The sequence below is a fragment of the Stegostoma tigrinum genome, chromosome 36, assembly GCF_030684315.1.
Source record: "Stegostoma tigrinum isolate sSteTig4 chromosome 36, sSteTig4.hap1, whole genome shotgun sequence".
In the NCBI taxonomy this organism is placed as follows: Eukaryota; Metazoa; Chordata; class Chondrichthyes; order Orectolobiformes; family Stegostomatidae; genus Stegostoma; species Stegostoma tigrinum.
This window is the reverse complement of record NC_081389.1, coordinates 11,538,640-11,556,971: the sequence shown is the minus strand read 5'-3', so window position 1 is coordinate 11,556,971 and position 18,332 is coordinate 11,538,640. Positions and strand designations below refer to the sequence as shown.

General features: G+C 41.1%; 1 protein-coding gene across 1 annotated transcript in view; it reads left to right on the top strand.

The window, feature by feature from the left end:
* ppcdc (phosphopantothenoylcysteine decarboxylase) overlaps positions 1 to 6,343 on the top strand; it is a 54,978-nt gene extending 48,635 nt beyond the window's left edge. Inside the window, exon 5 of the mRNA XM_048520860.1 lies at positions 5,535 to 6,343. Within this exon, the coding sequence (XP_048376817.1) occupies positions 5,535 to 5,605 (71 nt within the window). The 3' untranslated portion in view covers positions 5,606 to 6,343. The remainder of the gene's footprint in view (positions 1 to 5,534) is intronic.
* The last annotated feature ends 11,989 nt before the right edge of the window (positions 6,344 to 18,332 follow it).

Sequence of the window (18,332 nt, the reverse complement as noted above, 5' to 3'; positions counted from 1 at the left end):
TGTGAGCCAGTAGTCTCTGCCAACAGCACTCCAGCCAACTCGACTTCAGTGAAATATCCATGAAGAAAATGTGGTCAGAGTTTAGCCACAAACTTTTCTTATCCTTATTTTGCAAGTTTGAATTATTACTTCAGATTTAATTCATATAATCTATTTAGTTCATACACAAATTCAATTCATCTCAATTGTACAGCTTAAAAATAATTTCATTTTTGAATTATTCTTGGACTTAATCCAAATAAATCAAGCACCACACATTGTTTCTCAAGATCCTGTAGACAGTAACATAAAACTGTACTTTAATGAGTCTGCCTCAGGCAAACTATTGTCGCTTCAACTATTTCTGCTTTTTCCTTACCCTGTCAAGCAAAGTGACTTTTCGGCCATCTTCCTTTTGGATGTAGAAGAGAAAGCAAATGTCTCAAGGGAAGTAATAAATCAAAGCCAGAATGTTGTCATTACGTTGAAATGTTGATTGGCCTCAGCTATTCAGTCATTCTTTGATTGCTTAGCAGCAGCATTCTTTCTCTTGGAGTCAGACTTCTGTGGATTCAAGTCTAGTTCACAAGTTTGAGCCCATAATCCAGAGTCAATCTTTACTGCAGTATTGAGGAATATTGCATTGTTGGAGAGATTAAATCTGAGGTGCTGTCTTAAAGAAGATCAGGCTCCCTTTGTCCCAGCCAATACTTATTCCTTGACCACTGTCATAAAGCTTACTGTCTGACCATTATCACCTTTCCTGCATTGGTAATGAACGGATTACATTGGCTATAGGTACTTTGAAGTTGTTGTTACGTGTGATAATAATTTGCTCATGCTAATAAGACCATGGTGTTCTGTTGTCTGTTGAAAATTGTAAGTATGAAGGACCAGTGAAACAATGTTTACAGTGCAGGAGGCCATTTGGTTTGTTGTATCAGTGCTAGATCTGATGGAACAATTAGTGCCACTCCCCTATCTTCTCTCACAGCTTTGCAAGTTCTTCATTTTCAGATATTAATCCAATTTCCTCTTCAGTATCTCAGTTGAACCTGCCTCTCAGACATTATATCCAATATCCTAGCCAATATTGCATGAAAAAGATGTTCCTCAAGTTTCCATCGTTTCTTTTGTCAGTTACTATAAATGTGTCTTTTGTTTGTCGATGCTATCAAGCAGCATGTGCTTAGCAATAACCTGCTTACCAACATTTAATTTAGGTTCTAAAAGGGCCACTCAGCTCTTGAGGTGATTACAGCCTTAGTTCAAACATGGTCAGGAGTTAAAATACAGTGTTGAGATGAGAGTGACTGCTTTTGACATCAAGGCCATCAAATCATCCTAGTAAAATTGGAGTCAGTGAGAAGTAGGGAAAATACTCTGCACATAGGAGTCATATCTGGCACAAAAACAGATGGCTGTGGGTGTTGGCGTTCAGTTATCTCTAGCTTCAGGACATCTCTGCAGGAGTTCTTCAGTGTAGTGTCCTACCAACCAAATTTAGCTTTTCACCAATGACCTTCATTGCATCATAAAGTCAGAAGTGTGAATGTTCACTGATGTTTGCATAGCATTCCACGCCATTATGATTCCTCAGATACTGAAGCAATCCATGGCCAAAATAACAAGGTCTAGATAATATCCAGGTTTGCACAAATAAGTGGCAAGTGACATTTGTACCACACAAACCCCAGGCAATAACTATTTCCACTCAAAGAGATTCTCAAACCATTGTCCCTTGATTTTCAATGGCGCTATTATCACTGCTCCATTAACAACACCCTGAGAGTTAGCATTGACCAGATAGTGAAATGGGCTAGCCTTGTAAATACTATGGATACAAGATCAAGTTGGAAACTAGGAATACTGCAGTGAGTAACTCACCTTGACTCCCAAATGCCTATCTACAACCTGCAAGGCACAAGTCAGGAGCATGATGGAATACTCCGTACTTGCCCAAATGAGTGCAATTCCACAATACTCAAGAAGCACGACACCTTCCAAGACAAAGCATTCCACTTGACATTCAGAAGCATTCACTCTCCACCATTGACACTTAGCAGTAGCAGTATGTACCACCTCCAGATGCACTGCACCAAATCATCAGTGATCCTTTGACAGCACCTCCCAATCTCTTGACCACTACTGTTGAGAAGGACAAGTGCAGCAGATGCAATAGAACACCACTACTTGCATATTCCCCTCCAAGGCACACTTGCATCTGAATTGGAACTGTACTGTCATTCTTTCAGTGTCACTAGGTCAGAATCTTGGAACTCCAACTCCACCTCAAAGAAATGGACTGTAGCTGTTCAAGAAAGTAGTTCACTTGTACCTTCTCCAGAGCATATATGAATGGGCAATAAATGCTGGTCTAGCTGGTGATGCCCACAATACATGAATAAATTTTAAAGGATCTCCTCCCAACCACTTTTCCAAGAAACTCAGTTATAACTGCAGAAAATCTATCAGCATTTCTGAAATTCTTTATCAATAAAACCGTTCTTGTGAATATTTTCTGCATTCCCAGTAATGCCTTCACATCCTTCCTAGAATGCAGTGCTCAGAACTGGATACAGCTTTCTAGTTGAGGCCAAACCAGTGTCATGCAAGTTTCAGTATGATTTCTTGCTTTTCTACACCATGTCCCTATTAATAAAACCTCTCAATCTGTCCTTTAATTAACTATGATTTGTACACATCTACACCCAGGTTCCTCTCTTCCTCCATCCCATCTCCAATTATACTCTTCCATCAACTCTATTTTGCAATCTATTGTGCAATATGTAATTTGGTGTCTCTTTGAAATCCATGTAACAACATCAACTGCGTTTCTTTTATCAGCCCTTTATTATCTTATGAAGAAACGGCACAGTGGCTCAGTGGTTAGCATTGCAGCCTCACAGCACCAGGGACCCGGGTTCGATCCCAGCCTCGGGTAACTGTCTGCGCGGAGTTTGCATATTCTCCCCATGTTTGCGTGGGTTTCCTCCGCGTGCTCCAGTTTCCTCCCACGGTCCAAAGATGTGCAGGCTAGGTAGATTGGCCATGCTAAATTGCCCGTATTGTTCTGGAGTGTGTGGGTTATAGGGGGATGGGTCTGGGTGGGATGCTGCAAGAGGTGGTGTGGACTTGTTGGGCCAAAGCGCCTGTTTCCACACTGTAGAGAATCTTAAAAAAAAACATCTAAAAAAGAAACTCAAATAGGTTCATCAAACATAACTTGCCCGAATCTGTGCTAGTTTTCTGTAATTTACCCATATTTGCCCAAATGTCTAGTAACTTTGATCTGAATGATTGATTGTTTTTGAAAGGTTCTTCACCACTGGGGTTTAATTGAATGACTTGTAGATGGCTTATGCTCCTCTTCGAACAAAATATAAAACTTGCTTCACTCCTGTCCCATACCCACCACGCATAATCATGCAGAATACCAGAAAATTATAGTGCCTTCATAATTTTCATTCTCACTATTGTCCACATCCTTGTATGCACTTCATCTAGCCCTGTGTCTTATCAACTTTTAGGTACAGAGAATTTATTTGGTATTTAAACCCTTCAAGTGATAGAGCACTTTCTTACCAAGAACTGTGGAATAACAATTTCCTTAGTAAAGACAGATGTAAGTCAGTCACTTCATACCTCCTGCCTCCATAAGTAAATCCATTTTCTGGACCCCATTTAACCCCACTCCTTTTACCACCCTTTTATTTATGTGCCTATTGAAGACTTTTGGCTTCTCTTTCTTTATGTTAGCTCCCCGTTTCTTGAAATCCTTTCATTGTCTTTCCTGTTTGTTTCTGTCTTTTGAGTGTATTTTCTGGTAATGCTATTTTTAGTTATTCAGGTTTCTAATGATATCTGATAAGGATCTTTGACATTCTTACCAGTTCCCATATTTTCTGGAAATTGCTGTTTCACTTTCACACCCAAATGTGATGTTGTCTTGCAAAGCCTCCTTTTAAGTGATTAAGCTTTTCTTTAACCTTGTTGAACACCAGTTTAATTAATAGCATATTTGTGTTGTGTCCATGTTCCCTTTCAGGCATATCTTTTTCCTGCCAGCTGTTGTGGTGTCATTCATAAATCTTTATCTTTTAATATTCATGTGCCTCTGACCACATTAATTACTTTTTAATTTTCAATCAAATCTATATTTCTAACCAGGTATCATGACAGCGTAACCGTTGTCGATTGTCATAAAAACTCAATTGGTTTTCTAATGCCTTTTGGCAGAAAGTTGTTTTTGTTACCTGGTGAGGCCTACAACAATGTTGTTGACCCTTAATGACTTCTGAAATCGTTTAGCAAGCCATCTGGTTATAAAGAATGAAATTAAACCTAGCACTGGTCTAGGCAGCAGAATTGACAACTGCAAACCCAGTAGTTCAAGAAGGCAGCACTACCTTCTGCAAAGTAGGCAATCAGAGATAGACAATTAATGCTGGCATTGCCAGTGATACCTGTATCCCATGAACAAATTTTAAAATAAGTCACTTCTTTCAGGATTCAGAGCACTTTGGAGAATGCAATACTTTCAGTGAATTCCTGCCTATCTCCCTATTCCATCTTGCCCATCTCAGGTTCACCTATTCTCATGCTCTATGCTTTTGCTTATGCTGTGGGGTGACCATGTCTATAAGCATAAGGACACCAGTTGCTACTCTGGTTTTGAAACCCAGAGCTCAAGCATCTGCAACCGTGATGCTTTCTAGCCATATGGTTAGTATTGCAGGGTAAGTGTCCTTGAGTTTCCACATAGCACAAGATGTATGCTCAAGGAGTTAGTTTTCCTGCCATTTTATCTGTTAGATTAAAAAAAACCTTAATACTACTAATAATGCTTAATATTTTATAAAGGACCCTTCAGCTATTCAATGCCTTTCTCTTCACGTCACTTAGAATTAGTAAAGATGAATGCTTAACCCTGCATTGCAATTAATGTGAGAAGGTAGTTTTATTCTGCAAGAAGTATGGAAAAGATGAAGTGATTTATTTTTCTTTTTGTCATGCCATATACTGGGTCATTTAGGTAAAGTGGCAGAACTTCTCTTAGCGCTCAGTATCCCCTGAACTGCTATTATGTTTACAAGCTAGGGGACTACATTATCCAATTCAAAATTAAGCATCTTGGAGAGTTGTTAAATATTATTATGAATTTGTTCTAATCATAATATTTTACCTTTGTTTATACCAAACAATGTATGAAAATAAAATCAGAGTGGGAATTTTTTCAGGAGCTATTTTATTTTCTCCCATGAGCCAGTCTGAGTTTATCTTAGTCATGACTTCCACAGTGGTGGTGTTTTTTTGCTAGATGAATTTAACATTAGATTGAAACTTGAGACCTTGCTTTAAACATGCTCACTTGAAATGGGACAGCTGTTAGATAATAGGCAAGATAGCAGTTCCAGACATGATCTCACCTGCTTTTAAATATTTTTGCATAAAAGCTGTATCTCAAATATAAACATGTGAAGTTGCTGTTCATTTGCAGGTTAATAGTATGACCGGGTGCTGGTGTAACTGCTGTGTTTTGTTATCTTTTGAAGGTTATGGGGCAATGGCAGAGATATCAACAATCGTGGAAAAGGTAAAAGAATACTTGGAACAGTCTGCATAGCTGCTGATGATGGGGGATCCAGAGACAACTTTGAAATATCCACAATCTTTCACTTCATTTTCTGTAGAATATAAGCTTATTATTTATAATCCTAATCAAATTATGCAAGCATTGTTATTAGTCAGAATTGGTTACTGAAACTAAAGTGATTGAAAATCAACTCGAGATGTTGTAAATTGGTAGGCTACTGCTTGGAAACTGCCTGCGGTATCTCAAAAATTCACCAGTAATCTTATTACAAGGTTGTTGAGGCCAAGCAGCTTCTGTGAACGTTCCCGTCTGAGGTGAGATGTTGCCGCAGGCACCTGCCCTGCCCACATTATAACTTCGCTTGTAAAGGAAATACACTTCAGACTAAGACCATGTAGCAGTGAACATCATAACTGCTGCACCCTTGGAGTGTTGAACAATTTGGGCGTACATGATGCCAGGTTTATGCCAGTAGAAGATGGCATTGGCAGTTTAATACAATGGATTAACACATTCAGTCTGAATTATCATATTACATTTCTTTATAAGTAATATTCAAGAACAACTATTATTAATATTTATAGTCTGAAGCATTCACTGTGTATTGCTAGATCAGACGCTTGTTCATGATGTACTTCAATTCTGTCTTGTATTACCTTGAAACAAATGCTTGGTTTTATAATGGTCTTGTGCATGTGATGAGAGCTTGCCTGATGCAAAAGAATTTTAAAATAAAGAAGTACATATTCCAATTGATGGTCTAATCAATGCAGAATGTAAGATTTGTTTTTCTTTTGATACATAAGTGGCTGATTAGTAAAAGGATAAATTTGCATTTACAAATGTTCCTTTCATGGCCTCAAGACATAACAACATCCTTTACAGCCAATGAAATAATTTTGAAGTTTAGTCACTGTAATGTAGGAAACACAACAGCCAGTTTGCAAACAGCAGACTCCCACAAACAACTGAGAGAAAATTTCCAGATTGTCTGTTATAATGATGTTAGTTAAAGACACCTTTGATGGTGGATATTCTCCAAAATGGTGCAGCACTTTTCATTCATCTTGGCATGTGGGTGACTCTGGCTCGGCCAGCATTTAATGACCACCTCTAATTTCCCTGGAGAAGGTGATGGTAAGCTGCTGCCTTGAACTACTACAGTCCTTGGGTGAAGGAACACGCACATTTTGTGGTGTATGGTGCAATTAACCAGTATAGGAGCGATGTCTGCAGCCAGAGTTAAATATACTCCAACAGTGGAAGATACCATCAGAGTTGCACAATAGGCTGTGTATTTATGTTCATGTGTCTGTAGCAGTACAGTTTTCTTGCAGTTTAAAGTTAGATGCTAAAATGTAACATTAAAAGTCTTTTTAATTATCCCCTGCAGAGGACTGGATTAGACTGTTTTCATCCACCTGTCATGAAAAAAAACTGAGTTTGAAGGAGATGTTAAAGTTCCTGGTTTATATGAATTTTCTTTGATTTGTGTTGCATCATTCACTTTATGTTTAAGGGATGATGGAAGGAATCATGACTTAAAATATCAAAACATTTTGGGTTCTGCAAGAGGCTTGAAAATCATTTCTTACAAGTTTGGTAGAACAAGATTGTTATTAAACAGCATCATACAAGCAAAGGGCTAACGACAGCACACTTGCTCAGGGTGGTATAGAGTTCTAGGCTGGATGCTGAGGCCAAGCCCACAGTTAATGTGGGCTTGCATTTAAACCTTCTACAGACAAACTCAATAAATGGCTGAAGTAGTAGAAGGTGAAAGCAAGTCAGGAATATCAGTTAGCACTTCAAGATTTTTTTTGCCTATCAAAAAAAATGTTATTAACAGCTAATTATTATTCGACATTTTTAAATTAAGAGAAATTTCTTAGAATTGCTACTGTGGAGAAGGAAGCCATTCAGCTCATTGTGCACCCAAAGCTGACTTTAATTTTATTCATTTGGGATTCGCTTTGACCTTTTCTTAGACTTCCAACAGAATTTAGACTTGCCCTAATGAGATGAAGCAGAAAATAGTAATGTCTCATGATGTTTAAATTTTTGCTGGACTCCTCTGATGGAAAATTTACTGCACAGGGAATTTGAAGGTGGATTTTCTTAATGTGGATTTAATGGTAATGGTTTTGAGCAGGAGGTCAACAGTTTCTGAGCAACATGAACCATTTACAGCAAAAACGGAAATCACTGGAAAACTTCAGTCCTCAGGAAGGATCCGAAACGTTAGCTCCGATTTCTCTCCACAAGTGCTGCCAGACGTGCTGAGCTTTTCCAGAAATTTCTGTTTTTGTTTGATTTACAGCACCTGTGGTTCTTTCAGTTTTTATGAACCCTTTACTACAAACGCTTCCAGAGGAGAAGGACAGAAAATTCAGTGAGCGACAGTTCAGTGGGAATGGAGTTAACATAACAGCAGGTGCTCCACGTAATAAAGTGAGGCTGAAAGCGGAGGTTTGAGATTGACAGAAGTTCTGGCTTTGAGGGTTGGAGAAGGTAACAGCTGCAGCTGAGGAAGCAGTCCTAATGTTAAAAAGGTAATCATGAGATTTTCAACTGGAAATGGCAGTAGCAAAGGGGTTTAAGAGATGGTTTGCAGTAAAGTGAGGAAGCTAGGATTTAGGTTACTCTTGAGGATTGAACAGTGAATGACTTTGGTAGGGAAAAGCAAAGTCCAGTGGTTTTAATGGCTATGATGATGGATGGCTAAATTTGTGCGACAGATAAGTTTGCATCCTGTACCGTGCAATTGACAACTGAAGATAGACAAGAATGAGAGAATCTAAACATTTTGCTTGCAACAACGTAATTATAAGAGCCTAAAAACTAGGAACAAGAGTAGGTAATTCAGCCCCTGAACCTGCTCTGTCATTTGATACGTTAATGATTGGCCTCATCTCAGCTTCAACTCTACTTCTCTGCTCTCTCTCCAAAACCTTCCAACCCATTATTAGTTAAAAATATGCTCATCTCCTCAAATTTATTCAATGTTTTGGTAACAACCTCACTCTGGGTTGGTGAATCCGACAGATTTAGAGAGGGAATTGACATTTTTCCAGTCTGTTTTATCTGATGATGCTGAAATAACTCCACAGAGGCCAAGTCATCCTTTATTTACACATGGAAAGTTCTTGACACTGGTCCAGCTTCATCAGAGCTAGCTCTCGGAGTGAACAGGATGGCTAATGCTCCTCTTAATTTGTCAACCAGTGTTCCCTGATTGGACCAGATTAACAGCCCCAGTCAGAGGACTAATTCTATGAGGTCCATTTGGCTGACCACATTGCAATCACTGCCGACACCTAAATCTCCAAGCATCTGGATGTTGAGAAATCAATAATGAGAAGTTTACCTAGGAGCAAATTACTGCAGATGCTGGAATTTGTACTAAAAACAACAAATACTGGACACTACAACCGGTTAGACAGGCTCTATGACCTCCAGCATTCATTGTTTCCAAGAGAATGTGTATGTTGCTTCTCTCAGCCATAGGTATTATAACAGGTTCTACCTAATGAGACACTCTCAGCTGCGTTGCCTGAATTGTGCTCCAACCTGCTCTCTTCTCAGGAATACTAATGTATATATCCATTTTCATTCAAGGATTTCGCAGGACTGCCCAAAACTCAAGACAAAAGAAAAATCTGTCTGAGCTATGAGTGTATGCCTGAAGGTTAAAAGAAGCTGTCCTAATTTTCTACATTGGAACTTGTATGTATTGTTTACTTGTAAAGGCCTACCATTGTAGACAAAAACATAATAATTGTCGAGCTAGGCCTCAAAAGATTTTGAAAGAAGTCACAATAGCGACAGAAATGTTTAAAAGTTGACCGTTAACTTCAAACGTGCACCAAATGCCATGTCTCACACTAGTCTAGAATCGAAGAACACAAACTTGAAACATATGCTATTAAAGATATATGTAAATTAATATCTTTACATCCCATTACCCATAAATATTGAAATATCATCTGTTCAGAGTATACTGAATCCTGTTTTATAAGAGGCCATGCATTCGTATGCTGGGCCGCAAGACTGAATTGTACAAGAAAAGCCTCCAGTTTTAAATGGAACTGTTATACATGGTGCTGTCAATCATGGCTATTTACAAGGACCAAGGAAAGAGGAGAAAGTGGTATTTTCCAAAAGGAGTTAGAGGATAACACTCAGTGGTGCAGCATTGCAGGAAAGGAATCACGTGTTAGTCTTTTTTAAAATGATTATTTTATGGGATGTGGGCTTCATTGGCAAGACAAGTATTTATTGCCTATCTGTAACTGCCATTGAATAGAGTGGCTTGCTCAGCTATTTCAAAGGGCAGTTAATAATCAAGCATATTGCTATGGGTCTGGAGGCATATGTAGGCCAGACTAGGTAAGGATGGTAGATTTCCTTCCCTGAAGGATATTCATGAACATTTGGGGACCTGATGGCCCAATTAATCCAGAGACCCAGCTAATATTCTGGGAACTGGGTTCGAATCCTGCGATGTTGGATGATGCAATTTGAATTCAACAAAAATCTGGAATTAAGAGTCTGATGATGACCATGTTCCCTTGTCTCAAAGAAACATCTGATTCACTAATAATTGTGGTATACTGTATCTACTGTTCCCGATGTGGCCTTCTCTACATTGGAGAAACCAGCGGAGGCTTGGGGTCTGCTTTGTGGAACACCTACACTCAGTTCACAACAAACAACTACACCTCCTAGTCATGAACCATTTCAACTCCTCCTCCCACTCCTTAGATGGCATGTCCATCCTGCAGTGCCACAACGATGCCACCCAAAGTTTGCACGAACAGCGCCTCACATTTTGCTTGGGAACCCTACAGCCCAATGGTATCAATGTGGACTTCATAGGCTTCAAAATCTCCCTTCTCCCAACTGCATCCCAAAACCAGCCCAGCTTGTCCCCGCCTCCCTAACTTGTCCTTCCTCCCTAACTTGTCCTTCCTCCCCCATCCCCCCTTCTCACTACAAGCCCCACCCCCATCTCCTACCTACCAGCCCCAGCCCGCCACTTTGACTTGTCCATCTTCCTTGGGCTGACCTATTTCCCACCTCTAACTCCCGAACTAAACTCACCTTTACTGGCTCCACCCCGGCCTCTTTGACCTCTCGGTCTCCTCTCACCCTATCTTCTCCTTCATCCATCTTCTATCCGCCTCCCCGTCTCTTCCTATTTATTTCAGAATCCCCTTCCCCTCCGCCATTTCTGAGGAAGGGTCTAGACTTGAAACGTCAGCCTTCCTGCTCCTCTGATGCTGCTTGGCCTGCTATGTTCATCCAGCTCCGCACTTTGTTATATCTGATTCACGAATGTCCTTTAGGGAAGGAAACTGCCATCCTTACCTCATCTGGCCGACATGTGACTGCACAGCCAGCCATTTTAACCAATAGGTGTATTAGCCTAGGCCTCTGAATTTCTAGTTCAGTGACATTACCATTGCTCCCTCTTGTTGCAGGGAAGATTTTAAAAGCACATTGCCAGTCTCCTTTCTGCATTATTGCAAGAGAAGTAACTGCAGGTGGATTACTTGGAGCATGTTGGAATGTGAGGGAAACCAGAGGTTTTAAATAAATAGGCCAGATGGAGAACAATGGAGCAGGATATGTGTGGTTTTCACCATATTTAGAAAGATTTTCCTGTGGTTCATTGATATGCTTAGACTTTAACCACAGTCAGTTAAGAAATAAACACCTGCCCGGATATGGACTGGATGGTAATTGACACTATGTTCTAAAAGGTGTAACCAAAACATGAGTCAGGGATTAAACACAGGATTTTTACTGGTTTTTTTTTCCTTTAATCATTGACAGAATGTGGGCACTGCTGGCGAGGCAGCATTTATTGCCCATCCCTAATTTCCCAGAGGGCAGTTCAGTGTCAGCCACATTGGTGTAGTTCTGCTGTCACATGTAGGCCAGATCAGGTGAAGGTGGCAGTTTCCTTTCCTAAAGAGTATTAGTGAACAAGATGGCAATGGGCTCATGGTCATCTTTACGTGCTTAATTCCAGATACTTTGAATTCAAATTCCACCATCTGCCTTGGCAGGATTTGAACTTGGTTCCCCAAGAACGTTATCTGAGTCTCTGGATTAACAGTCCAGCAATAATACCACTCGGCCATCACCTTCCCCAGGCCTTTTGACCTCTGTACTATCTGTGCTCCTTCAATTTTGCACTCTCATATAACTATACCTCATGTAAATATGCCATCAGGAGCAAGAGTAGGCCATTTTCCATCTCAAGATTATCTCATCATTCAATATCATTGTTAATCAGATGAAAACCTCAAGCTCACATTTCTGCCTTACCCTGATAACCTTTAGCCCGTTTGCATACCAAGTATCTATCCACTTGTACCATAAAAAAGATAAAAAGACAACTTAGACACCATAGTGTGGAGCTGGATGAAGAAGTGTCCAAACCGAAACGTCAACGTTCCTACTTCTCTGCTGTTGCCTTGCCTGCAGTGTTCCTCCAGCTCCATACTGTATTTTCTCTGACTCCAGCATCTGCAGTTTTTTCTGTTTAAAAGATAACTTATTTTAGATATCAACAATTTGATTCAATTGAATCTCTTAATCAATGTAAAGAGTGCAGTTGCATTCTTAGAGAAATCAAGAAGGCAAAGAGGGGGTATGAGATAGCATTGGCAGATAAGATTAAGATTAATCCAAAGAGATTCTACAAATACATTAAGAGCAAGGGGGTAACTAGAGAGAGGGTAGGCCCTCTTAAAGATCCAGGAGGTTGTCATAGTGATGATCTCAGAAGGTGGGAGAGATACTAAATGAATGTTTCACATCAGTTTTTTTTTCTGCGGAGAAAGAAATGGAGTCTAGACAATGTAGACAAATAAACGTTGACGTTTTAAAAACAGTTCACATTACAGAGGAGCATGTTAGGGAGATCTTAGAAAATATAAAGGTGGATAAATCTCCAGGACCTGAACTAATGTATCCCAGAACATTTTGGGAAGTAAGGGAGGAAATTATGAGACCCCTTGCAGAAATATTTGCATCATCTATAACTATGCTAAGGTGCTTGGTGACTGGAGGGTTGCTAATGTTGTACCTTTGTTTAAGAAAGGTTGTAAGGAGAAACTGGGGACCCATAGACCTTTGAGTCTGACTTCAGTTGTGGGAAAATTGTTGGAGATGATTATAAAAGATAGGATTAATGAATATTTTTAGAGGCAAAAATTGAATAGGGATAATCAGCATGGTTTTGTGTGACAAAAACCATGTCTCATAAACTTGTTTGAGTTTTTTGAGGAAGTTACCAAAAAGATTAATGAGGACAGAACACTAAATGTTTATTTGGATTTTAGTAAAGCCTTTGACAAGGTTCTGCACAGTAGACTAATTAGGAAAGTTATGTCACATAGGATTCAGGGTGAGCTTGCCAATTGGATGCATAATTGGCTTAAAGGCAGGAGATAGAGTAATGGTGGAGGGTTGCTTTTTAGACTGGTGTTCCACAAGGACCGGTTCTGGGTCCTGTTTTGTTTGTAATTTATACAGATGATTTGGAAGAGAAATAGAAGGCATGGTTAGCAAATTTGCAAGTGACACTAAAATTGGTGGCACAGTCGACAGTGAAGAAGGTTTTCTAAGATTACAAAGGGATCTTGATCGACTGGGTCAATGAGCTGAAAAATGGCAGATGGAGTTTAATCTGGATAAATGTGAGGTATTGCAATTTGGTGCAACAAATGAAGGTAGACTTATATAATTAATGGTAGGGCCTTGGGTAGTATTGTACAACAGAGGGACCTTGGTCTGCAGATACATAATTCTTTGACGGGTGGTTAAAAAGGCTTTTGGCATGTTTGCCTTCATTGCTCAGTCTTTGGAGCATAGGAGTTGGGAAGTCATGTTGGGATTGTGTCCAGTTCTGGTTGTCCAGTTGTAGGAAAGATATTATCAAGCTGGAAAGAGTTCAGAAGAGATTTTCTAGTATGTTGCTGGGTATGGAAGGTTTGAGTTATAAAGAAAGGCTGGGACATTTTACACTGGAACGTAGGAGGTTGAGAGAGGTTTATAAAATTGTGAGAGGTATAGATAGGGTTAATGGTCATTGTCTTTTCCCTCGGTTAACAAATTTCAAGATGAGGGAGCACATTTTCAAGGTGAGTGGAGAGAGATTTAAAACAGACATGAGGGGCAAATCTTTTACATCGAGGATAGTTGGTGAACTTCCTGAGAAAGTGGTAGATGTGGATACAATTACAACATTCAAAAGACATTTGTGATAAGTACCTGAATAGGAACAGCTTGGAGGACATGAGCCAGGAGCAGGCAGGTTGGGACTAGTTTAGTTTGGGATTATGTTCACCATGGACTAGTTGGACCAAAGAGTTTATTTCGGTGCTGTATGACTCTGTGACACTATGGCTCCATTTCCATCATATTTTCAGGAAGAATATTTTAATACCCATGATTCTGAGACAAATAAATTTGTCTGATCTCTATTTTAAATCGGTGACCCCTGATTATTAAGCAGTGACCTCTTGTTATTGATCCTCCTATATATAGAAACATCTTCTCCATATCCACCATGTCAAACCATTTGGGCTCTCCTATATTTCAATCAAATCACTCTTCCTGTTCAAAGATCCAGCAGATACAAGCCTGTTCCTGCCCCACCGAACTCATCTCCACATATCTGGATTCCATTTTCTCCCCTTTGGTCCAGGAACTCCCCACCTACGTCCGTGACACCACCCATGCCCTCCACCTCCTCCAGGACTTCCAATTCCCTGGCCCCCAACACCTCATTTTCACCATGGACGTCCAGTCCCTATACACCTGTATTCCTCATGCAGATGGCCTCAAGGCCCTCCGCTTTTCCTGTCCCGCAGGCCCGACCAATCCCCCTCCACTGACATCCTCATCCGCCTAGCCGAACTTGTCCTCACCCTCAACAACTTCTCTTTCAATTCCTCCCACTTCCTACAGACAAAGGGGGTGGCCCACATGGGCCCAAGCTATGCCTGCCTCTTTATAGGTTACGTGGAACAGTCCCTCTTCCGTACCTACACTGGCCCCAAACCCCACCTCTTCCTCCGTTACATTGATGACTGTATCGGCGCCGCCTCTTGCTCCCCAGAGGAGTTCGAACAGTTTATCCATTTCACCAACACCTTCCACCACAACCTCAAGTTCACCTGGGCCATCTCCAACACATCCCTCACCTTCCTGGACCTCTCAGTCTCGATCTCAGGTAACCAGCTAGAACCTGATGTCCATTTCAAGCCCACTGATTCCCACAGCTACCTACAATACACCTCCTCCCACCCACCCTCCTGCAAAAATTCCATCCCCTATTCCCAATTCCTCCGCCTCCGCCGCATCTGCTCCCAGGATGAGGTATTCCACTCCCACACATCCCAAATGTCCACGTTCTTCAAGGGCCGCAACTTTCCCCCTGCAGTGGTCGAGAACGCCCTTGACCGCGTCTCCCGCATTTCCCGCAACACATCCCTCACACCCCGCCCCCGCCACAACCGCCCCAGAGGATCCCCCTCATTCTCACATACCACCCCACCAACCTCCGGATACAACGTATCATCCTCCAACACTTCCGCCATCTACAATCCGACCCCACCACCCAAGCTATTTTTCCATCCCCACCCTTGTCTGCCTTCTGGAGAGACCACTCTCTCCGCAACTCCCTTGTCCGCTCCACACTCCCCTCCAACCACACCACACCTGGCACCTTCCCCTGCAACCGCAGGAAATGCTACACTTGCCCCCTCACCTCTGCCCTCACCCCCATCCCAGGCCCCAAGATGACCTTCCATATCAAGCAGATGTTCACCTGCACATCTGCCAACGTGGTATATTGTATCCATTGCACCCGGTGTGGCTTCCTCTACATTGGGGAAACCAAGTGGAGGCTTGGGGACCGCTTTGCAGAACACCTCCGCTCGGTTCGCAACAAACAACTGCACCTCCCAGCCGCAAACCATTTCAACTCCCCCTCCCATTCCTCAGACGACATGTCCATCATGGGCCTCCTGCAGTGCCACAATGATGCCACCCGAAGGTTGCAGGAACAGCAACTCATATTCCGCTTGGGAACCCTGCAGCCCAATGGCATCAAATGTGGACTTCACAAGCTTCAAAATCTCCCCTTCCCCCACCGCATCCCAAAACCAGCCCAGTTCTTCCCCTCCTCTCTCCACTGCATCTCAAAACCAGCCCAGCTCGTCCCCTCCCCCCACTGCATCCCAAAACCAGCCCTTCCTCTCACACATCCCTTCCTCCCACCTCAAGCTGCACCTCCATTTCCTACCTACCACCTCAACCCGCCTCCTTGACCTGTCCATCTTCCCTGGACTGACCTATCCCCTCCCTACCTCCTCACCTATACTGTCCTCTCTACCTATCTTGTTTTCTCTCCATCTTCGGTCGGCCTCCCCCTCTCTCCCTATTTATTCCAGTTCCCTCTCCCCATCCCCCTTTTCTGATGAAGTGTCTAGGCCCGAAACATCAGCTTTTGTGCTCCTGAGATGCTGCTGGCCTGCTGTGTTCATCCAGCTCCACACTTTGTTATCTTGGATTCTCCGGCATCTGCAGTTCCCATTATCTCTGATACAAGCCTGTACTGTCCAACCTTTCCTCATAACACAATCAGCTTAATCTAGGTAAAAATGTGAATGATCTGATGAAGAGTCATCTATACACAAAACATTAGTTTGCTCTCCCTCCTTGGATGCTGCCTGACCTGCTGCATTTGCTGGTATTTTTTGTTCATAGTATACATTTCAGCATCTGCAGTAATTTGTTCCTAACCTAATCTAGGTATTTGTCTAGGAAATCTTCTCAGAATTGCTTACAGTGTGTTTATATCCTTCCTTAAATAAATTGACCAGCACTGTACTCCAGCATACTCCAATATCCTGTCTAACTGAGATGTAGACTCCCTAATTTTGGATTCAATTGCCCTCACAACAAATGATAACTCTTTGTTAGATGTCCTGACTGTACTGTCTGGGCTTCTTTTCAATGGAGCATAGGAGATTGAGAGGTGACTTTATAGAAGTTTATAAAATAATGAGGGGCATACGTAAGGTGAATGGCAGGTGGGGGATTCCAAGACCAGGGAACATATTTTTAAGCTGGGAGGAGAAAGATTAAGAAAAACATCAGGAGCAATTTTATTTTATATACAGAGCAGTTCATGTGCGGATTGAAGTTCCGGTGGAAGTAGTGAATGCAGATATAGTTACAACATTTAGAAGACATTTGGATAAGTGCGTGATTGGAGGGTTATGGGCCAAGGACAGACAGATATGACTAGCTTAGTTTGGGATTATGGCCAGCATGGATTGGTTGGGCCGAAGGATTTGCTTCTATGTTGTATGCTTCTATGACACTTCTGGCATAATAACCTTTTGGGATTCATGACCAAGACACCCAAATCCTTCTGTATCTCAGAACTCTGCAATGTTTCACAATTGAGAAAATACTTTTTTTTTATTATTGTTCCTCATGGACATTTTCACATTTTCCCATGTTGTACTCCATTTACTAGATCTTTATTCATTGACTTACACTATCTGTTCACAACTTTCTTTTTTACCATTGTAAAGTTTGCAAATTTGACAACCATACATCTATCCCCTCATCCATGTCATTGAGATTAATTATAAACACTTGAGATCCCAGCATTGAGCCTAGGGGCACATCATTCGGTATAGCTCACGAACATGAAAAAGACTCAGTTATGCTTTCTCTTTGTTTCCTATTCACCTGCCAATCTTCTGCACATGCTAATATGCTGCCTACACAATTTGTTTTTGTACTAATCGGTTCATATGGCAACTTTTCAAATGACCTATGGCAATAAGACTATAAGAAATAGGAACACGGTAGGCCATTTGGCCCCTCGAGCCTGCTCTGTATTTCAATAGGATCATGGCTGATCCAAAATTCCTCACGTCCACTTTCCCACCTTTTCACCACAACCCTTGATTCCCTGACTGATCAAGAATTTATCCATCTCAATCTTAAATATATGCAAAGATTCTGCCCCACAGCTCTCTGTGGCAAGGAGTTCCAATGACTCCTAACCCTCAGGAGAAGAAATTCCTCCTCATCTCAGTCTTAAATTGGTGTCTCTTTATTCTGAGACTATGCCTCCAGGACCTAGACTCTAGATATTAGAGTACAATATATCCAGCCAGTCTTTCTAATCTGCAGATTATGGTACTGTCTTAACAAACTCCAATAGATTGGTCAAACATAATTTCCCATTCACAAAAACATTGTTGACTCTACCTGATCATCACAAACTTATGTAAGTGCTCTGTTTTCACTTCTTTAACAAGAGCTTTGAAAATTCCCTAATGTGGATGTTAACCTAACTAGCCTGTAGTTTCCTACCTTCCCTCTCCTCCCTTTTTGAACAAAAGAATCACTTTTGCTAACTTCTAATCTAATGGGACTTTCTCCAAATCAAGGGAGTTTTAGAAATTAAAGCCAATGTATCAACTATGTCACTAGCTATTTCCCTTAAAGTCCACCAGGACCCAAACATTTAACATCCCACAGCTCTAATAATTTATTCAATACCAATTCTTTGGTGATTGTACTTTTCCTGAGTTCCTCCAACTCTTCAATGTCTTGATTTATATCTGCTCTGAAATCTTATTTCTATCCTGTATAATGAAGACTGATGCAAAATATTTGTTTAATTCATCATAACCTATTATTAATTTTCCAG